Raw genomic sequence first — 23239 nt, forward strand, 5'->3', positions numbered from 1 at the left:
CCACCTCACTAGACTCCCAATCCGAATCTGACTCCTTCGTCACCTATGGTGATGTACAAAGTAATGTGTATATGCATGGGCATATGTACAAAAAGATGTAAACACAAGAATTTGGGAGCTTTTCTGTCACGTGACACATCTAACCCTATGTGTACATGGGCAAGCTACCTCATGACAAGGGTTCAGTTCAGTCAAGCCAGTATAGCTTAGGAAGAGTTCTGGCACTTTTGTGAGTCTGTTCGCAGACCGTGCATGCCCAGGCACTTAAGAGTAGATGCATATCCTCTGGCTGCGCACAGCATGATCATCAGCATTACTATCAGAAACCATCAAGAGCATTTTCCAATGCACAGAACCTATTTTTGACATTTTTTCTAGCACAGTCTGGTAGAAGAAGAGGAATGCACAGGCAATTCACTTTGCAGCAAGCATCTCTATCTCTATCTCAAGCAAGGACTTGAAGGCCTAGCGTTTCCCCAACAGATAAGCCAGTGTTTTCAGCAGTGATCTCCTCGCGTTTTTCAGCCCCACAGACCAGCGGATTCAGCCAACTATCAACAGCGTTTTCAGCACTAAGTCCACAGCGTTTTCAGCCAACTGTCCACAGTGTTTTCAGCCAAGCACTACAGCGTCTTTGGACAGCAGAGAGCAGCGTTTTGGGACAGCAGAGATCAGCGTTTTTTACAGCAGCCAACTCAGCGTTTGCAGCAGCATATACAACAGCAGATAGCATTCCCGGTAGTCGTCACCATCGTCTCCACACATTGCATCATAGCCTCTCAAGTTTGCATCAACATCTTGTACCAGATTTGTGCAATCAATAGCATAGACTTCTCTCGCCATCGGGAGAGGGGCCCTTGGAGGAGGGTTTGACAACTTTCTGGTGTCGCATTCTTCTCTCTCTATCTCTCAGTCTCAACACCTTCACTCACAGTGTTTATCCACTTTGTTTGTGATCACTTGCACTCTCTCATTAAAGAACGGAAGGCTCTCCCTTCCCTAAGTAAAAGGAACCTTGAGCACAGTTCGGAGCACTCATCTTTAGCAAAGTTCAACATTCACTTCCGCTGCACCTTACATTGGTATCAAAGCTTTGGCAGTGTTCAGTATCACTCAAGGAAAGACCACAAGAATTTTTTTTGCTTGTTGTGGTCGCACGTAACCCAAGACCTCTTGGGCGTGTCGATTCCTATTCGTGTTTTTGAAGAGTGACAGGAAACCCAAGAAAGAAGGGATTGTCCAGCCTCCCCTTGCTCTCTTCTCACTCATTGCGAGCGGACCATGCACTTAGCGGCCGGCCAATCAACGTGAGGTGGGAAAAAGCAACCTTGGTGTGAGTGCAAGGCCGCAAAGGGGTGCGCCCGCAGGGAAGAGTATAGCTCGGGTAAGAGAAGATACTTCTCTAACACAGATTGCAAGCTAAAGAAAAACCTCAAGAACCTCAAGACCCTCAAGAACCTCAAGACCCTCAAGAACCTCAAGAACTCAAGAACCCAAGAACCCAAGAAACCAAGACCCGCAAGAACCCAAGTTCCTCGTGAACTTAAGAACCAAAGATCTCAGTGTAAGGTCATCACCCGAAGCGGAATAGATACTTCGCATGGAGGTGATGGGCATGACAGTAGCAAAGAAGAATCTCACCAGCAAGGAGGTTTTTCTGACTCTCCTCCTTCCCCATCTACGCCAAGGTTTGCACCAAATCCTATGGAGGCTTTGGTCAAGTCGATGATGGACATGATGGCACAACAACAAGAAGCGAATCGGGTTGCCATGGAGCGTGAACGCCAAGAAAGACAGGATCGCGAGCGTGCGCAAGCGCGCTTGGCGGACGAGGAACGAAAAGAAAGAAAAGCAACAAGAAAGGCCGACTTGGAGCAAGCTCACTTGGCAGCCGAAGAAAGAAAGGCTACTATTGAGCGTGAGCTTGTGCAAGCGCACTTGGCAAACGACGCAAGAAAGAAAGCGGCCGAAGAACGAAAGGCTACTATTGAGCGTGAGCGTGAGCAAGCGCGCGAAGTGGCCGAAATAAGACGAGCGGCTTTGGAGACCGAGCGTGAGGTACAGAGAGACCAATGCATGCAAGAGTTGGTCCGACAAGTTCTCACATCGAAATCCGAGCCGACCACAGATGTTGGTGGTTCATCAAGTGGCGCAAGCCGAGATTCGGACTCCAACAACCTAGTCACAGAGAAGTTGACTTTCAGTAAGTATGATGGTAAGATGGATGCTACTGTTATTCATTCTTGGTTGCATCAATTTAATGCTTATTTTGCGACAACTACGAAGACAGGCAATAGCAAGGTTTTGACGGCAACCATGTACCTTGTTTGTGATGCCATTAATTGGTACCACGCATGGCAAGAGGCACAGTTGGCCGCGCACCTAGAGGAAGCCGACGAAGACATGCCCCTTTCTTTCAATTGGGCCGACTTCCAAGACAAGCTCAAGGCACGGTTTATGCCACCCCAGTACCTCGCACGATTGAAGGACGATTGGCACGCTCTCAAGAAAAATGGTATGCCAGTTATGCCTTTCTCTAATCGTGTTTTGCAGCTCGGCACTCAATTATGCAAATCGGTGCAGAGCGCAAGGAGGCCTTCATTTATCGATTGGATGAATATATCAAGTTTGATGTGGAGGTACTTGATCCAATCGATCTCAACAAGGCGGTAGCAATTGCTCTCGCACAAGAGATGAAGCACAATAAGGGAAAGCCTAAGGAGAACAAGACTTCTCAAGGAACCTCTCAGACTTCTCAGAACCCGCAAAATGGTAAGAACGGTAAGAATGGTAACTCTTCTAGCCCATCTTCCTCTAATCCTTCGGAAAAGAGCTCTCAAAATGAATCTAAGGGTAAAGCTAAAGCACCTGCAAAACCTAAGCTAACCCCGGATGAAAAAGCTGCACAAGGAATTATAGGAGGATACATCATGGCTGAAGAACAAGTGATTTATGCTAAGAAAGGTAGATGTTATCAATGTCACGTCAAGGGTCACATTAAGAAGGCTTGTCCTAAGACAGCCCCACCTAAAGAACCAAAGGCACCCACAGCAACCACAAGCACTTCAATGAGCCAAGCTGAATCTTCTCGTGTCTCTGACACACACATTGATGAGTCACTCATGAAGTGTTATGGTCATGTAAAGGGTCAGCGTTTTATCATATTGTTTTATCCAGGCAGTATGCATGATGTGATTAGTGCCTCTTGTTGAGCGAGCCCGCCTAGAGGTTAGTCAGAAATCTCCTCTCGAGCTCTCTGGCTTCGCTCCCGGTATGGACTCTCTCATCACAAAAGAGTGCCTTGATGTGTTGTTTACAGTTCAACAGGCTGCTTTCCGTAGGAAATTTCTCGTGTCTCCTCTTTCGGGATGTGATATGCTTTTGGGCATTAGATGGTTTCGGGAGCATAACCCTCATTGATTGGGAGGCCAACACTCTCACATTAAATGCCAAGACTAACTCCCCCATCATCATTCGTGCCGAGGAGAGTCTCCATTCTTTGCCTCTCATTTCTCATGTGCAGGTAAAGCGTGAACTACGACGAGGAGCACAAGCGGCATTCATCTATGCTGCGTCAGTTACCCAGAGCATTCAGGCTCCAGACAGGTATTCAGATTTGTTTACCAAATTTAAGCGTCTCCTTTTGCAGGATGATCTTCCACCCCGTCTCCCACCCGAGCGGCCAGAGGACCATCGCATCGAGCTTATGGAGGGGGCACAGCTTGTCAGTAAGGCTCCCTACCGTTTGAACAAGACACAGGAGGAAGAGTTAGAGCCGCAACTCACGGAGTTGGTAGCTAGAGGATTCATACGTCCGAGCTGTTCCTATTTTGTTTGTCCAAAAGAAGGATGGTTCGTTTCATTTGTGTGTTGATTACAGGGCATTGAACAAGACAACCGTCAAGAACAATTTTCCAATGCCTCGCATTGAGTATATCCTTGATAGGCTTAATGGGCAAAGGTTTTCAGTAAGGTCAATCTCAAGAGTGGATACCATCAAGTACGGGTATTCAAAGGCGACATCTTCAAGACCGCTTTTTGCACAGAGCGAGGACAATGGGAGTATGTTGTTATGCCTTTTGGATTGACAGGTGCCGTGGGTACATTTAATCGTCTCATGGTAGGCCGTTTCGGTGATATGGTTGGTGTATGTATGTTCATCTTTCTTGATGATATTCTCATTTTTTCTACATCGTGTGAACATGAAAAGGATGTCAAAAGGGTACTAACCCGTTTGGATGAGTGTCAGTTGCACATTGCAGCTAAGAAATCTGAGTTTTTTCTCACTGAAGTTACTTATCTGAGTTATATCATTTCTGTAGAAGGCGTCAAGCTAGACCCGTGAAGGTAGAACAAGTACGTAATTGGGATTTGCCTAAAACTGCATATGATGTGCGTTCTTTTCTTGGTTTATGTCAAGCATATAGTTCGCACATAGAGAATTTGCACGCATTGCCGCACCTATGACTGATGTTTTGAAAGGGGTAAAGACTCGTCGTCAGAGCGTATACTTGCCCGATGCAGCCATTGAGGCTTTCGCAGCTCTCAAGGTTGCAGTGACAGAAGCACCGTGTCTTATCCTTGCCTCTTGGGATGACCCCTTTGAGGTATAAACGGATGCAAGCAATGTCGCCATAGGCACTGTGCTTCAACAGCATGGTCGTCCTGTAGCTTTCCTTAGACGGAAGCTCAATAGTCGAGAAAAGAACTATTCAGTTTATAATAAAGAACTTTTGTCTGTCATTCACTGTCTTAAGCATTGAAAGCATTTTCTGTATGGTAGAGAGTTTACAGTTTACACAGATCGTCAAGCCCTCAAGTGGCTCCAGTCTATGCCTAGTGCACATTAGAGTGATCGCCAAGCACGGTGGTCACAATTTTAGCAATTTGGAGGTTTGATTGAGTATGTGTTTGGAAAAGCTAACCCTGTTGCAGATACGTTGAGTCGCAAAGGACAGATTTTGGCTCTTGAGTCAAGATCCACAGTTTCTATACAGGGGGTGACTTTTGACAACGTGAAGAATCAGTATGCGGATTCTGAGTTTGGTAAGCAATGGTTGCAGGCTCTTGCTTCCCAAAGGCCAAGCAACTATCTCATTCGTGATGGTGTGTTGTATTTTCGTCAACGTCTATGTGTGTTGCTCTCTCTCAGGCCAGCCAATGCACATGATTCTCTCATGGATAGGCATAGGGGAATGAACACCACTTTGAAAAAAATAGAAAGATTCTTTTATCGGCCTAAAATGCGAAAAGATGTGTTTCGTTATGTCACACGGTGCACTATATGTCAAAAGGTAAAAGCTCCTCGGGGTAAGCAGCAAGGCCTCTTGCTTCCGCTGCCTATTCCCGATGGACCTTTTCAAGATATCTCCATCGATTTTGTGACTAACCTTCCACCAAGTTTGCATTCAAGGAACACTCAATGTTTAACAATTGTTGATCGTTTCAGCAAGTTTTGCATGTTGATTCCTTGCAAAGCCACAGTCACCGCACAAGATGTAGCACGGTTGTTCATAAAGCATTGGTACCCCCTCTGTGTTCTGCCAAAATCGATTGTTTCAGATAGGGATGGTAAGTTCACGTCCAATTTTTGGAGCACACTCTCTGAAAATTTTGGCACTAAGTTGAATTTTTCATCGGCTTTCATCCACAGTCAGATGGTCAGACAGAGATTTACAATCAGTTGGCTTTTGATGTTTTAAAGTCATATGTGCATGATCAGCAGTCTCAGTGAGAGCTCTATCTCCCATTGGTTCAGGCTATTTTGAAGGACTCTTTTTCCTCTTCCATTGGTCGAACTCCGTATGAAGCAGCTTTTGGTCGTCTGTTCCAATCACTTTTGACTCGCTCAGTCAGTCAAATGCTTGATGCCAATGCTGAAAGTCAGTCATTGGATGAGATTTTTGAGAGAGTAAAGCTTCGGTTAAGCAAGGCTCAAGAATCTTATTCACGACATGCTAATAAGCATCGTCAGGATCTTTCGATCAAGGAAGGGGATTGGGTGTATTTAAGAATCATGAAGCAACGTCTTAAGCAAGTTGAAAAGAAGTGTCCAAAGTTGTCTTTTCGAATGTATGGTCGATTTCCTGTCATTAAAAAGATAAATGAGGTTTCAATGAAATTGCAATTGCCTAACTCATGGTCAATGCACAACGTTTTCCATGTTTCTTGGTTGAAAGTGTTTCAGGGAACACCTCCAAAGGACATTTCAAAAGAAGAAGAACCAGAGATCATCGATGAAGCTGAAGTCATGGAGCCGGAGCAAGTGTTGTTGCATCGGTTTCGACATGGTTCAAAGAAGCAAGTGAGACAGTACTTTTTAAAGTTCAAGGATCGAGGAACCCACGAAGCAATGTGGGTCGACGAAGAGTTTTTCAAAGATTACCCAGAGTTGTTGGCAAACTACAAGGAAGCCATGCAGCTCGGTACCAGTACCTCACTTTAAAAAGGAGGGGATGTCACGTGACACATCTAACCCCATGTGTACGTGGACAAGCTACTTCATGACAAGGATTCAGTTCAGTCCAGTCATTATAGCTTAGGAAGTGTTCTGACACTTTTGTGAGTGTTCGCAGACCGTGCATGCCCAGGCACTTACAGTAGATGCATATCCTCTGATTGCGCACAGCATGATCATCAATATTACCATCGGAAACCATCAGGAGCATTTTCTAATACACAGAACCTATTTTCCCTATTTTTGATATTTTTCACTTATTATTTTTAAGTGACTTTTATTGGGAACTAGGTAGGGCAATTTTGCTAAGTTAATATATAAGCAAACCTAGCGCTAGCACAGTCTGGCAGAAGAGGAGGAATGCACAGGCAATTCACTTTGCAACAGGCATCTCTATCTCTATCTCAAGCAAGGACTTGAAGGCCTGGCGTTTCCCCAACAGTTTAGCCAGAGTTTTCAGCAGTGATCTCCTCGCGTTTTTCAGCCCCACAAACCAGCGAATTCAGCCAACTATCAACAGCGTTTTCAGCACTAAGTCCACGGAGTTTTCAGCCAACTGTCCACAGCGTTTTCAGCCAAGCACTACAGCGCTTTTGGACAGCAGAGCAGCGTTTTGCGACAGCAGAGATCAGCGTTTTTTACAGCAGCCAACTCAGCGTTTGCAGCAGCATATACAACAGCAGATAGCATTTCCGGTAGTCGTCACCATCGTCTCCACACATTGCATCATAGCCTCTCGAGTTTGCATCAACATCTGTACCAGATTTGTGCAACCAATAGCATAGACCTCTCTTGCCATCGAGAGGGGCCCTTGGAGAAGGGTTTGACAACTTTCTGGTGTCGTATTCTTCTCTCTCTATCTCTCAGTCTAAGCACCTTCACTCACAGTCTTTATCGACTTTGTTTGTGATCACTTGCACTCTCTCATTTAAGAACAGAAAACCTTCCCTAAGTAAAAGGAACCTTGAGCACAGTTCGGAGCACTCATCTTGAGCAAAGTTCAACATTCACTTCCGCTGCACCTTACATTTTCAAAGTGGTTTCAAGTTTAAAAATGATGTAACATGTACATATTGTAAATAGCCATGCTTGCGTGCTGGCAGTCGTATTTCCAACATGATATCAGAGCAAGGCAATTCCTCCGAACATACCCCTGACTCTCAAGATCGACAATCATGGTGGTCAAAGCAGATTTCCCTCAAATATTCCACATGATCGTGGACAACGCCGTGAGTTTTCTCAAAATCAATGTTCCAATACTAAGCAAGCCTCTTCTTTGAATAATTCCCCAAACCCAAAGAAGCATCAACTTGGAAGTTTGCTGTTAGGTGCAGCGGAATGAATGTTTGAACTTTGCTCAAGATGAGTGCTCCGAACTGTGCTCAAGGTTCCTTTTGTTCTCATGGAAGGAAGAGCCTTCCGTTCTTAATGAGAGAGTGCAATGATCATAAACAAAGTGAATGCGCACTGTGCGTGCAAGTGTATGAGACTGAGAGATAGAGAGAGAAGAGAAATACGACACCAGAGACGTTGTAAAACCCTCCTCCGAAGGCCCCACTCTCGTCGGCGAGGATGGTCTACTATTGATTGCACAAACTGGTACAAACTGAATGCATGTGACTGATGCAAGTCTAGGCTAGATCGATGACGACGACGGTGATGACGAGACCGATCTAAGGGCTGAAATCTGCTACTCTTTATCTGCTGTCCAAAAACGCTAATGGGCTGAAATCTGCTGCAGCTGAAAACTGATGGTCTTTTAGGGCTGAAACTGCAGGTCTTCATTGCTGAAAATCGCCAAGGCTGAAATCTGTCCAAAAACGCTAATGGCTGAAAGTTGTTGGTGCTTAGTCTGCTTGGAAACGCCAAGTACTGAGAGGGCTGGGCGATGAGGAATCAAAACGCTAGGTGCTGGGAACTTCTGGCGATGAAGATCTTGCAAGAAAAACACCAGGTACTTGGAGTTATGGCGATGAGGAAGAAAACGCTAGGAGGCTCTGCTTGGGGTGGAATCGCCTAGGTTGGGGAGTCTTGCTTGAGAAGTTGCCTGTTGAGCGGTGGAGCTCCTACTGCCTCTTCTGCCAACTAGTGCTAGTCTAGGTTTGCTTATATACAAACTTACTCAATTTGACCTACCTACTTTCCAACAAAAGTCACTTAAAAATAATAAGTGAAAAATGTCAAAAATAGGTAAAATAGGCTAAATGCACTGGAAAATTCCCCTGAAGGATTCTGATGGATTCTGATGGGAATACTTATGATCATGCTGTGTGCAACCACAAGATATGCATCTACACTAAGTGACTGGGCATGCACGGTCTACGAATAGACTCACAAAAGTGCCAGATCACTTCTAATCTAGACTGACTGGACTGACTGAACCCTTTTCGTGTTGTATGTAGCTTGTCCACGGACACATAGGGTTGGATGTGTCACGTGACATCCCCTCCTTTTCAAAGTGAGGTATTGGTGCCGAACTGTATGGCGTCGAGGAAGATCGCCAATAGCATCCGGAATCCTGGAAGGGACTCTTTGCCGGCACACTCGGATGTGTGGGTCGTGCGGTACTTGAACTTCATAAAGGTCTGCAACGCTTGCTTCTTTGGGCCGCGCCGAAAGCGACACAAAATCATCTGTTGCTCCTTCAATGCTTCAACTTTGTCTATGAACGTAGGTCCATCTTCTTCAAGAATCTCCAAAGCTGAAAATTCCTGAAACCACTTCCAACACAAAAACATGAACATACCCATTCCATGTAAAGTGAGTGAAAAAAATCTTGTCTTCCTAAAAGACTGTGCATGCAATGTAGATGAACAAAGAGACGGAGTGCCAAACCGTTCACCACACACACGCAAACAATGAGATCGAATCTTTCTCTTATGATCTAAAGCAATCAACTTGGCAATTCACAACGGAAATGCCCATGCTTGGTGCTCATACTTTCATGTGCTCTTTCTACAACTGTGTCGTGCCAAGGAAGAGACATGGAATGTGACTTCCTTGAATGTATACTTTTCAGCTTTTCATGAACTCATGCTCATTCATGAGTGAAACGTGCTCAACGTATAATATGTCATGCCTAGTAAAAGGGATCACATAAAGACGCTGACTAAAATACAGGAAACGATCACGAATGAAACACTCGAACAATGCGTGTGTATCAATCATGCGAACACATAATACTTCCTGTAAGAGTTCTTTGGACCTAGGCTCGAGAGCCAAGATCGATCCTTCGTGATTGATCGAATCTGCAACGAGGTTAGCTTCGCTAGAAAAAGCATCCACTAACACATCATCCTTGTGAACAATCACATTATCTTCATGAAAATCCTCATGCTTGTGAGAAATCACATCTTGATCATGCAAATCATCATGCTCATCATTATCAACTAAATCATCATGCTTATCATTATCATGCAAATCCTGTGTGTCATGCTTTGGAGAAGAAGAGACTGAGAGAGTCTCCTTCTCCTGAATCCGTTCAATCTTGTCCTGCACATTAGCAATGAGAGAGAGAGAATAAACAACTTCCTCTCCACGAATGACAATGGGAGAGTCACTTTTGGCATTGAGAGTGAAAGTGTTAGCCTCCCAATCAATGAGAGGGTTATGCTCACGAAACCATCGAATGCCCAAAATCATATCACATCCTAAGAGAGGAGAAACTAAAAATTTTCTTCAGAAAGCAGCTTGTTGAACTATAAACAACACATCAACACACTCTTGCGTGATGAGAGAGTCCATATCGGGAACAAAGCCAGAGACCTTGAGAGGAGATTTCTGACTAACCTCTAGGCGGGCTCTCTCAACGAGAGAGGGACTGATCACATCATGACTCAGAGTTACAGGGGACCGGGGGGACGGGCCCTAGGGCCGGGGAACTGCCGTAACCGGGCCGGGAACGGCTGGGAACGCCGAGGGACGGACGGAAAACGGGCCGGACGGGCGGGTCGCAGGGGGGACGGACCGGGGACGACCGAGGCCGGACCGGGGTCGGACGGACCAGACGGGGACGGCAGGGGTCGGCCGGGGTCGGATTCAAAAAAATGGCCGTTTTTGACCGTTTGCAACGGCTCTATGCAGCCCCAACTCCCATATTTTTTAAGCCTTGGCCCTTGGGAGGCTATAAAAGGCTCCCTTGGGCCTCTTAATACTCATAGTCTCAATGCTCAATGCTCATTCCATTTCCCTCAAGCTCAAGGCTCAAGCTCATTCCATTTCCCTCAAGCTCAAGGCTAAAGTTTGAACTTTGAAGCTCTCCTCTCCCTCTTCTACCCACTTTGAAGCTCTCCTTTACTCTCTCTCCACACAAGCTCTCCTCTAACCCTTCTAACTTCTAAGCTCTACTCTCTCGAGTCTCTCCACCATCATGTCATCTCAAGCCAACTCCACTTCTCAAGCCGCTTCTTCTCGAAGGAGGCCCGCCGTGCAAACGTGGTCGTGGTGGGATGAAGTCAACTTTAGCTCGCGTGGCAAAGGTGGCGGTGCAAGACCATGGACGTGCAAGCTATGTCCATACAAGAGATCGGGTGGTTCAAACAAAGTGCGAGCCCATATTCTTCATGAACCCGGTCACGAGGTGAAGTTTTGCCCTCATGTAGCTCCCGAGAAGAGGTTGCATCTTCTTGAGAAACTCACGGTGTATGAGGTTGCGGAAGCGGCCAAGAGGGGCCGTTTTGTTGCCGTTGATCCCTCCGCCACGGCGACACCGCGAGAGCAAAGGGAAGCCAACCTTGACGACATCTCTCGAACCTTCAAGAGCCATGGATCTACACCGTCCTCTTCCCTTCCGCATCGCCAAACCACTCTCAACGAAAATTGGAATCCTAAATTGAAGGAAGAGGTAGATAGGTCGGTTGCCCGATTCTTCTTCCACGACCACATTGCCTTCCATGCTTCGCGGTGAGTTTCCCTTGGCATATGCACATTGCAATCTTCCATTTTGTATTCATAATGGGTTATAATTTCTCGACTCTCCATACTAACACAACATGCTCTATTTTGTGTGGATAGGTCTCCATACTTTCGAACCATGGTTACGAAAATAGGGGAATATGGCTCCTCTTATGTGCCACCTTCATCGGAGAGGCTTCGCACCACCCTCCTTGACAAAGAGAAGCTTGCCGTGGAGCAAGCGGCCCAAGCAACAAAGGATTTGTGGGAGACCAATGGCGTCTCTCTTCTTGTAGATGGATGGAGCGACACCCGCAAGCGGTCCATCTACGGGGTGGTGGCCTACTCTCGGGGGGAGATGTACTTTGTGGAGTCACATGATGCATCCGATAGTGGCAAGGCCGCCGAGATGCTTGTTGCGGAGTGGACAAGCACCATAGAGATCACCGGCCCGGAGAATGTCCTTTGTATGGTTGCAGATGGAGAGGCGTCAAATAGGGCAGCCGGAGCTATCATTGAGGGCATGTATCCCAGCATCCATGTCACATTTTGCATGGCGCATTGCCTCAATAACCTCCTCAAGGACATAGGAAACTTGTCATGGATTTCACCCACCATTGGTGACGCCTCTCGAATTGTCTCCTTTGTGCTCAACCATCAAAAAGTGCGCCATGAATTCTCAAAGAGGAGCCACTTGTCTTTGCTCAAATATTCAGAGACAAGATTTGCATTCAATTGGCTTATGCTAGGCCGCTTGTCTACATGTGGCGGAGCCTTAAGGGGCCTCTTTCTCAGTGATGAGTTCCAGGCCATGCCGGAGTCTACATCAGCAGTAGGATTGAAATGCCGAGAATGGGCCGACGACGCCGCTTGGTGGGAGGAGGTGAAGACTCTTGACGCCATGGTCAAGCCTATTCTACACCTACTTCGAGTGGTGGATGGCTTGCAGCCATGCATTGGCAAAGTCTACGAAGCCATGGATCGGATGATAGAGGCACTTGAGAAGCTTGTGCCTGACCCTGTTTAGTATGCGGAGATTCATGGCTTGTGTGAGTCGAGGTGGAATGGATACTACTCTCCACTTCATGCGGCAGCTTATGTGCTTGACCCTGAGTTTCAAGGAAGGCGTCAAGAGACCGACAAGGAGGTGAGCAAAGGATGGCGGCTTGCATTGGAGCGCCTTGAGCCTAGCAGTGACATTAGGCGCAAGATTAGAGACGAGCTACTCAACTACAGGCAAAAGAAGGGCTCCTATGGATGTGTAGATGCACAGCTTGATCGCAACAAGATTGGCTCGGTTTTGTGGTGGGAGGACTATGGAGGAGATGGCCCACATTTACAGCGCTTGGCTGTTCGTGTCCTTAGCCAAGCATGTACCACTAGTTGCTTGGAGCAACTATGGAGTGTGTACAGCCACATTGCCTCTAAGAAGAGGAATCGCCTTGGCATTCAGAGGGCCAATGATTTGGTGTTTGTGAGCGCTAACTTGCGCATGCTTGCCAAGAGCGTCACACACAAGGCAGATCCTTTCACTGAGTGGGAGATGGCACAAGAGAATCCATCTATGGCCGATACTCTTTTGGAGGAGCTAGAGGAGGATTTCGAGCCTCAATGCGAGCCTCCCGAGCCGGAGCCCTCATACGTTGCTGACGACCTCGACTACGACGACGATGTGGAGATTCAGCAGGCGAGCACTTCTTGAGTTTGATGATCATTGATCACTCGACTCTCGAGTCTAGACTCTTGAGTCTACGACTCTACCTACTACATAGCCCTTTGTACTTTTTGTTATCCTTGAGGCCTCAGGCTTGTCCTAAGTCCTTTAGGCTTTTTGACTCTTGAACCCTTGTGGCATGCACTTCTCATTTTGTATCCATCGATCATCGATGTTTTATTGGCACATTTCAGCCTATATGACTCGTGTTCTTTGGTCTATTTAGTGTAAATTTATGGTCAAAGTGATACTCTATGTGTGTGGCATGTGTGTAGGTCAAAAAATGCCAAAAAAACTCTCTTTTTTTTTTGCCGTTCCGACCCCGTCCCCGTTTCCTGACTTTTGCCGTCCCAACCCCGTTCCCGACCCCGACCCGCCGTCCCATGTAACTATGTCATGACTACTACCTGGGTCAAACAATATGACAAAACGTTGCCCCGTCATATGACCATACCATTTAATGAGAGAATCATCAATGGGAGGGTCGGGAGAAACTTGGGGCACACTCGTATTATCAGTAATTGCATTGCCAGAGGAAGTGGGTTCTGTGGATTCATTCGATTCAAGCTTAGAACATGTTCTTTTTATGTGACCCTTAATGTGACAATGAAAACAACGACCTTCCTTAGAATAAGTGCTTTGCTCTTCCGACGTGATGTATCCTCCTAAAATTCCTTGTGCTACCTTTTCATCTGGAGTAAGCTTAGGTTTAGCAATTGTGTTAGCCTTACCCTTAGGTTCATTGGAAGAATTCTTTTCTGAGGGACTATTGGAAGATTGGTTAGAAGAGTTACCATTCTTACCGTTCTGAGAAGTCTGCGAGGTACTTGTGGAAGTCTTGTTCTCCTTAGGCTTTCCCTTGTTGTGCTTCATTTCCTGCGTGAGAGCAATCGCTACCGCCTTGTTGAGATCGATTGGGTCGAAGACTTCTACATCAAACTTGATATAGTCGTCTGACCCAAAAAGGAATGCCTCTTTGCGTTCATCATCTTACTTGTGTAATTGGGTACCTAGCTGCAAAACACGATTAGAAAAAGACATAACCGGCATACCACTTTGCTTGAGAGCGCGCCAATCGTCCTTCAATCGTGCGAGGTACTGAGGTGGCATAAACCGCGCCTTGAGCTTGTCTTGGAAATCAGCCCAATTGAAGGAAAGGGGCGTGAATTCGTCGGCTTCCTCTAGGTGTGCGGCTAACTGTGCCTCTTGCCATGCGTGGTACCAATTGATGGCATCACCGGGAAGGTACATGGCTGCCGTCAAAACTTTGCTATTTCCTGTCCTCTTAGTTGTCGCAAAATAAGCATTAAATTGATGCAACCAAGAATGAATAACCGTAGCATCCATCTTACCATCATACTTACTGAAAGTCAACTTCTCTGTGACTGGGTTGTTGGAATCCGCATCGTGGCTTGCGCCACTTGAGGAACTCCCACAATCTTTGGCTGATTCGGACTTCGAGGCAAGTACTTGTCGAACCAATTCTTGAGTGCGGAGGTCTCTTTGAGCCTCACGCTCGGCCTCCAAGGCTGCTCGCCGCTCGTCTTGCTTCAGCTTCTTCCTGTCTTTGTGCTTTTCTTTCTTCTCGTTCATCGCACTCACGTTCCAAGGCAATGCGAGTCGCTTCTTGTTGTATGGAAATTCTTTCGTTTCTTTCTTCACGCTCGCGGTCCTTGGCTTCCATTCGTTCTTCGCACTCGCGGTCCTTGGCTTCCTGTCGTTCTGCTTTTCTTTCTAGTTGTGTCATCATCTCCATCATCGACTTGACCATCACCTCCATAGAAGTTGGTATAACTCGTGGTGTAGATGGGGAAGGGGGAGGGCCGGGAAAGCCTCCTGGTGAGGAAAGCTCTTCTTCGCCACTCCCATGCTCACCACCTGTATGCGAAGTATCCATTCTGCTTCGGGTGAGGACCATGCACTATGATCTTTGGTTCGGAACTTGGGTTCTTGTGGGTCTTGGGTTCTTGGGTTCTTGAGGGTCTTGAGGTTCTTGAGGCTTTCTTTCGCTTGCAATCTGTGTTTGAGAAGGATCTTCTCTTCACACGAGTTCTTCTCTTTTCCCCGGGCGCATCCTTAGGCGGCCTTGCGCTCACACCAAGGTTGCTTTTTCCCACCTCACGTCTTGGCCGGCCGCTAAGTGCACGGTCCGCTCTCAATGAGTGAAAAGAGGCACAAGGGGAGGCTGGACAAGCCCTTCTTTCTTGGGATTCCTGTCACTCTTCAAAAACACGATTAGGAATCGACACGCCCAAGTGAACTTGGGTTCATGCGACCTCAACAGGCAAAAAAAAAATATTGTGATTCTTGTGGTTCTTTCCTTGAGTGATACAGAACACTGCCAAAGCTCTGATACCAATGTTAGGTGCAACGGAATGAATGTTTGAACTTTGCTCAAGATGAGTGCTCCGAGCTGTGCTCAAGGTTCCTTTTGTTCTCATGGAAGGGAGAGCCTTCCGTTCTTAATGAGAGAGTGCAATGATCATAAACAAAGTGAATGCATGTGGCTGATGCAAGTCTAGGCTAGATCGATGACGACGACGGTGATGACGAGACCGATCTAAGGGCTGAAATCTGCTACTCTTTATCTGCTGTCCAAAAACGCTAATGGGCTGAAATCTGCTGCAGCTAAAAACTGATGTTCTTTAGGGCTGAAACTGATGGTCTTTTAGGGCTGAAACTGCAGGTCTTCATTGCTGAAAATCGCCAAGGCTGAAATCTGTCCAAAAACGCTGCCGTAGCAAAAACGCTAATGGATGAAAGTTGTTGGTGCTTGGTCTACTGAAAAACGCCAAGTACTGAGAGGGTTGGGCGATGAGAAATCAGAACGCTAGGTGCTGGGAACTTCTGGCGATGAAGATCTTGCATGGAAAACGCCAGGTACTTGGAGTTATGGCGATGAGGAAGAAAACGCTAGGAGGCTTTGCTTGGGGTGGAATCGCCTAGGTTGGGGAGTCTTACTTGAGAAGTTGCCTGTTGAGCGGTGGAGCTCCTGCTGCCTCCTCTGCCAATTAGTGCTAGTCTAGGTTTGCTTATATACAAACTTACTCAATTTGCCCTACCTACTTTCCAACAAAAGTCACTTAAAAATAATAAGTGAAAAATGTCAAAAATAGGTAAAATAGGTTAAATGCACTGGAAAATTCCCCTGAAGGATTCTGATGGGAATGCTTATGATCATGCTGTGTGCAACCACAAGATATGCATCTACACTAGTGACCGGGCATGCACTGTCTACGAATAGACTCACAAAAGTGCCAGATCACTTCTAATCTAGACTGACTGGACTAAGTGAACATTTGTCGTGTTGTAGCTTGTCCACGGACACATAGGGTTGGATGTGTCACGTGACATTTGCACTATTTGTGCAATTGATCATCGTTGGTATGAATGTCCCAAAAGATCAAATCTACGTAATTTAAAGAGAAGTTCTAATGCCGAAGCACTTGTGAAAAACCCTATTTCAATTTTCTACTGAAGATAAAGGACATTTCTATAGTCAATACAATTCATGTCCTAGTTGAAACTACCCTCCTGCTGAAGAATGTCTAGAGTAAATCCTCTGTTTGTGTGATCCTCTCCAACCAGGTCTGAAGTCTCCTCGGATGCCTTAATGGTCGCTCCATTGATATATTGATGGACAGTGGATGCTCTAATAACTTCGTTTGTACCAGCTTAGTTGATGTTCTTCAACTACCAAATCAAAGGACTCCTCATTTATACAATACAACGTGGAGATGGCACATGGATCGGTTTTAACTTGTAATGAGACAATTTAGAAGTTGCAGTTTGTCATCCAAGACTATGAGGATGACTTGGATTTTAAGGTGATGCCTTTGTCCCAATATGACATGATTCTTGGTCAACACGGACTATTCCAATTTGATCCAACTATTAGCTTTCGAGGACATGCTATCAGTCTATTCAAATATGGACATACGGTAACTTTACAAGGACTTCATAGGTCTTAGATTCCTTGTCTTCATTGGATGAGTGAGTTGTGACAAACTAAGACGGTGAAACAATAGAAAGATCTTCCAATGATGTGGTCTTGAAGGATAAAGACATTGTTGCAGATTCTGAATTTGAAGATGATTACGCTTTCTTTGATTCCTTGTTGAATCTACATTTGATGTGCCAATTGCAAGTTCTGAAGATACAATTTCTAAAGAAGATTTTGAAGGGTTTCATTATTGAATGATGATTGGAGTACTGGTGTGAAGTCCTCTTCATCGGAGTGATCTTGGCAGTGGTTTCCAAAGTGAAAGACAATATTTTTGAAGATTCCTTCGGAGGCCCTGACAAGACGACTTCTTCGTTGAATACTCTGCAACAGCAGCCCTATCTACCTAAAATCTCAAATTCTATTGTCACTCAGTCGGAACCTTCTCCTGTTGAAGCAAAATGAAGTCTTTGAATGATGCAATGGCATGGGATTTAGCAATGAAAGCAAAGCCGTTCAAGAAGCAGAATTTCAAGAATCTTGAAGTTCCTAATAGCTCAAATACTAAAGACTTTCAAAATTTTCACAATTTCATTCAGTCAATCGTTCCATTTGAGTTCTCAGTGTCTAAGTTAAGTTTGGTTCGTCAAGCTCTGAGCTTCAAGTCATGAAGAATAATAAAACATTAGATTTACCCTAAATCCTCACACATCAAGTGCTCAGAGGGGGTGTTAGTATTCAACACTCCTACTTCTTAACCTTGGTCTAAGACATACTTGTATAGCTAGTGTGTCTCCATTGCCACCCATTGCATAGCATTCAAGCTCCATCTTTGTGAGGCCAACCACTTTTGAGCTGGCAGGTCGCTTATTGTTCAATGCCCATTTATGGGTGATTTGCCCTACCTCCCCCTTTGACCCCTATATGGGTAGGGTCACCTAGGATGTTTAGGGTAGACTCTTGTCACTTGTATTTGTTGCCTATAGGCTGTCTATGGTTGATGGTGGTTATGGGGCCCGTCTCACATCACTTGCGTTCTTTGTCTCCTCCTATTGTCTCTCTCCTTTCTCACGCTTTTGCACATTCGCACTCACACTACCAATGTCCAAGCAAACATGGTCCCCCCTCATGGCGAGAGCCTTACAACAAAGCGCCATGGATCTTTTGTGATCTCACAAGGGTAGAATAATGAGCACATCTACCAAATAACTTCAAAAAATACTCAACATCAATATGTGTATGCTTAAAAAGTTGAGATACCTGCAAGTTGAGACTATTAAAAGCTCCTAGTCGCCCCAGCAAATACCATGATCGAAAGACCTGCACTAACGAGCAAAAAAACAAACCAGAATCACCTCTAAAGATAAATCGCATTTAACCGCCATAGAGTATAAAAAGGCCACTTTTGAGGAAGATTTCCATGCAGATAATCAGCAGCAAGACTTACACCACAAATAACCTCCATATCTTTTTGAGAGGGAGGCTTGTAAAGCTCAAGCCAAATGTATGCTTCAGTGGCGTTGAATCTACATAATCAAAGCACCGCATGTCAAAGAACCACATTAAACACAACTTTACATTAACCAGTTAAAGTCCTTGTAGTTTATCAAAAGGAGCTCTTCAGCACACAAAACCATGTGTATGACACCAGAACCTTCAACTTGGATTTACAAAGTGTAAGTCAATGCTAGAATTTGTAAAAGCTCAAATCAGAGGGTCTTCTACATCCTGCTAGGGAGATAACCTAGCATCAGATAGCAGAAATATAATTGCTGAAGAAACTATCCACATGGAATTACTGAAGATCCTCAAGAATGCAAGACATACAATATAGCTTGATCATTTAGGAAAAAGGAGAGACCAATTGATATCTTTGCACAGGCATGATATGTCAATACTTTGCATGGACATATTTCACTAATACCATTGTCAGTGATGTGTACAAGAACCTAAGGAGCTTGTTACAGGTATCATCCGGTGGTTTCCAGGTTTCCTAAGAGAACTATCATGTACAACTGCAATAAAGAGGTCATAATTTAGATAAGTATCCAAAAGAAAATACTCTAAATGGCAGAATTTGGGGCTCCAATCTTCTCTCGTCCACCTTGTAGCTTATTACAGAGTCGTTTTCTAGGCCTTTTCGACCCTTGGACCTTAAGGAGAGAGACCATGTAAAGTCCTGATTTAGTGTTGACTGAGAAATTAACCTTTCTTGAAATCTAAATGTAAGAGTTAAACGTACTCTCTGAAAGAGATCTTCATGGGCATAGCAGACCCCGAGCTTGAATGTAGAAAATCTTGTCCTTTTCTTAAAATCCTCTCCTCAACCTTCAAATGAGAATTTCAAACAATTAGAAGGGCAATGTGCCATACATTGAACATGACACAAGGTTCTACAAAACTACAAATGCAATAAAGACAGCTGAATCCAAGCATGGGCATTCTGAGTGACAGAAAGACAAAAGCAAAACCACTTCAGCTAATATGTCATCTACTTGTCGGGGAGTATGGATAATGCAACAATACGCGTTTCTTCATCTCTTCTGCATTGCCCGCGCTGTCTCCGATAACCTCCCGGAGCTCTTTGTCCAGCTTACATGCATCCTCTAGAATCCTAGGTCATAAAATTTTTCCATTAGTTAAGCTTTTGTCGTAAGATATCAAATACTGACATCAACCACCAATATCACACATACTAAAGCAAGTATTTAAACAAGCTAGTCGCGCACACGCACATAGACACTGCCCTGAGGAAAAGAGAAAATTCCTCAAAGAAAGAGAAGAATCTGCTAGAAAACTCAAACTTAAGTGTCGCTTGAGAGAGGTCGACGTTATCTCCAACTATTTCAAAAACACATATCAAAGCAATGCACTTCCCTTCCAAGACAGTGCCAACAATGAGTTAATGTAATGAGTATAATAAACTGATGGAGCTTAAGTTTCGTACATACACATGGGTCTAAAGTAACAGCTAAACAATGAAGGGCCATCCCTGTAACCATGAGTGCAAAGATGGAAGCCCATGATTCACCACTACTGCACTAACTTGAGTTGCTGTTTTCCATGGCATTGAAGAGTTTCACTCACAAAGAGTGCAAAAATTGACAAAAATAAACCAGAATGTACATAAGAGTGTACTAACACGTGTGTATGAAGTGTGTGGGTGGGTAGGTGGGTGGGTGGGTGTACCGAGCCCATTGGGGATATCTGCCTTTGGCTTGTTCTCTTCTCTTTCTGTCCTCGTATACTTTCTGGAGTCTTCTTTCTCGAGCACCAGAACGAGACCCTGTTGTTTGGTCCACCATAGCCAGTGGAGAAAGCATGCATGTTCTGGAAACATGAACCTGACGCTGGAGGAAGCCCACAGCTTTGGCTCCAAATGGGCAATGCCGGGACAACGCTCTCTCCATTAACACGGCTCAGCTTTCATTGCGAACTTCAAGAGCTAGAGGGAGGACATTCTTTCAAAGCATTCCAAGATTAAAGCAAACATAATAAGATAAGAAACTTTGAAATCAAAGAGGAGCTCCAAAACAAATGTCACATATGTGACAAGAACAAAAAGGTGAGGCCCCACGATTGCCTACTAAAACTAGTAGGTTTGACTTTTTTGGCCTGCCAAGTGGCAAAGGCTCTAGCTTTTGGGTAGGTTTTGTTGGCTTTGAAGATAAAGCAATTATACATTTTGATGGTGGGTAGTTATGGGTGGAGATTTCAAGAATAGAGGGGATGGGTAGGTAAGTCCTTATAAATAAACTCGTGTCCCAATCTAACACTCATGCACACTTTGATGATGGAGACAAGCAAAGACATAGGTCGTTGTCGTCATGGCCTTCTTCGGTAATTCTGAGGGGTGGTGTGTGTTTTCTTAGAGTACTTTGTGGTAAGCATGGGCTCTCCCTGTGAAGAATAGGGAAGACGTGCTAGTCGGTAATTGCTTTCATCTTCCCAATCTTAGGGATGGGGAACATGGATGTTCTAATTGCAAGGTTAGGGCTTTGGCCCCTACTTCTAAGGCTCTCATCAGGAGAGGGTTAGCTTTTTAACAGTATTGTAGATAGTCCACTTCTCTAGCATTGTTGCTAAACCGACAAGGGCTTTCCTACTTTGCATCATAGGTGTCAGAGCAATGAGGACCAAAGAGCATGTATAATCAAGGGGTTTCCTAAAAAGGGGCCAAGTGGCCTATATAGGAAAACGGTTGGGTGGAGATGAGCATGTGGTCTCACACTGGTATCACAGCTCGGAATCTCTCTCTATTGCACCTTGAGGAGGGAAGATGGAGATGGGGCGTGGCATGGGCAGGAGGTGGGAGATTCTAGAAAGGTACAACAACCCAAGAGAGCGCCATGCAAGATGCAAGGCAGAACGGTGCCATGGCTTCAGCATGCAAGGTACATGCATGTAAAGGGATTTTGAAGGAAGCTCGATAGAGAAGGGCCATAGGAAGCGATCCCAACAGAGACGAAACGAAGAAGAGTAAGAGTGGGAAGTGTAACTTGCAGGGAGGAAGGACGTTGGTGGACCTGCACCATTTGTGGTACCAACGGCATTGAAACGGAGCGCCCTTCCGGGTACAACAATTTTTGCTTTTTTTATGATGTCGTTCAAGGTCGGCAGAGGGTGACACAAGCGACTTTTCCCTGCGTGCGTTGTCTGTAGTAGCTACCATGGCTAGGCACAACAATCTCTTGTTCCCATTAGCTCTGTGGACTTGCACCCTCTATGCAAGAAGGCATATCTTAAACAAAAAATACCTAGTATGATTACTTTGTTTTGGGTTTTGAAAATCTTTCTCTCAATGGGGAGATATAATTTTAATTATTTAATGATCCAATTGTGAATAACTTGAGAGGATCTCCTACTTACTTTATAGACCATATTGTGCACATAGCAGCCCCATTTTTTGGGTATAGCCCAACTTATGAATGCTAAATCACTCAATGAGTGTGGGTGCTTATTTATTGGCCTCTTCACCTTTGTGCTTTCAAGGAAAGAAGCTCTCAACTACCAAGGGGTAGTAGCTAAGTGCACCATACCATTCTACTTACAATCACTCTTCATAGCAAGGTAACCTATGATGGTATCCTCCACTTAATGGATTAAGTAGTATCCTTTTGGCATATGACCAAGGGTTTTAGGTTACCCAAGCAAGACCAGGGGTTCTTCGACAAAATAAAACCAACAGTTTTTTCAGGTTGCACAATTTGTTTTGATGCAAGTGACATATTCATACATAGCTACATGGTAGCAGCTACGGGAAGGGTTAGAGGATTATTGTACTAGGTACTTCCTCTTATAATTTTGACCTATTCCTGTTACTTCTCCTTATGATGGAATCGAGGATCCACTATGGGTATTCTCTACTCTTTTCGTGGTTACCTCTCTTAAGATGATCATCAGCCTACAAGGTAGGGATCGTTTTGGCACATGTTGCCCAACACAAGGTGTACAACATGGTCTAGGAACTCATGAATTTGGTTTAGAAGAGTCCCTCTCACTCTTGTCGTTGAGTGTTTCTAGTTACCTTCACACACAAGTGCTTCTTGTACTTTACAGAGGTCACAATTACTGATCCGTATATGAGACATATTTCCACATGTATAGAATATAAGTCTTTGGGATTAACATTGACTAATTTTTCTTAATTATGTATCATGACAGAGTCCATATGGATTGGTCGATTCCGTTTATTAAAACATTTCAAGCATATGGTATCGGGAACAATTTCAGTGGCCAAAAATTGTCGGATATCTTGTACTTGACGGAGGTCACAGTTATTGACATCCGTATATGAAATGTATTCCACATGTGGAGAATATGAGTCTTTGGGACCGACACTAACTCCTTTTTCTTAATTATGTGTTGGGATTGAATCCCTATGTGCTAGTCAAGTCCCTTTATTAGACCATTTCAAACATGCGGTATTGGGAACAATTTTAGTGGCCAGAAGTTGTCGAATATCTAGTACAACTTGTTAATGTAACAAGTATTGTAAACAACATTAACGGATGGTTGTTTTAATTTTTTAGGTGTGGAGAGAGAAGGAGAGAAAGGGGCATAAAACCCACATGCAATGTACTAGTGTATGACTTGGTATAAAAGAGGCCCATCTATCAATGGAAATCATCCAAGTTTATGTATATGAAGTGCAATGCTTCTTATCAGCTTGTGATCACTTGCACTTAACTAAATATCGTGTTTATGAGTCCAAGTTGATCTATCTTGGAAC

At 44.8% G+C, this 23239-nt stretch overlaps 1 protein-coding gene across 2 annotated transcripts in view; it reads right to left on the bottom strand.

The window, feature by feature from the left end:
• The window catches only part of LOC147446823 (uncharacterized), a 69192-nt gene extending 48705 nt beyond the window's left edge, over positions 1–20487 (bottom strand). The window contains exons 1-5 of one of the 2 annotated variants that reach the window (XM_086522789.1): positions 20197–20487; positions 19534–19621; positions 19250–19335; positions 18455–18533; positions 18268–18327 (exon numbers count right to left, since the gene is read on the bottom strand). In XM_086522789.1, coding sequence (XP_086378915.1) covers positions 18268–18327; positions 18455–18533; positions 19250–19335; positions 19534–19621; positions 20197–20417 — 534 coding nt within the window. In that variant the 5' untranslated portion in view covers positions 20418–20487. The remainder of the gene's footprint in view (positions 1–18267; positions 18328–18454; positions 18534–19249; positions 19336–19533; positions 19622–20196) is intronic. The other variant, XM_086522790.1, reaches the window with a different exon arrangement.
• Between the last annotated feature and the right edge of the window lie 2752 nt (positions 20488–23239).

This window comes from Adiantum capillus-veneris, chromosome 11, assembly GCF_014529385.1.
Source record: "Adiantum capillus-veneris isolate H3 chromosome 11, ASM1452938v2, whole genome shotgun sequence".
Taxonomy (NCBI): Eukaryota; Viridiplantae; Streptophyta; class Polypodiopsida; order Polypodiales; family Pteridaceae; genus Adiantum; species Adiantum capillus-veneris.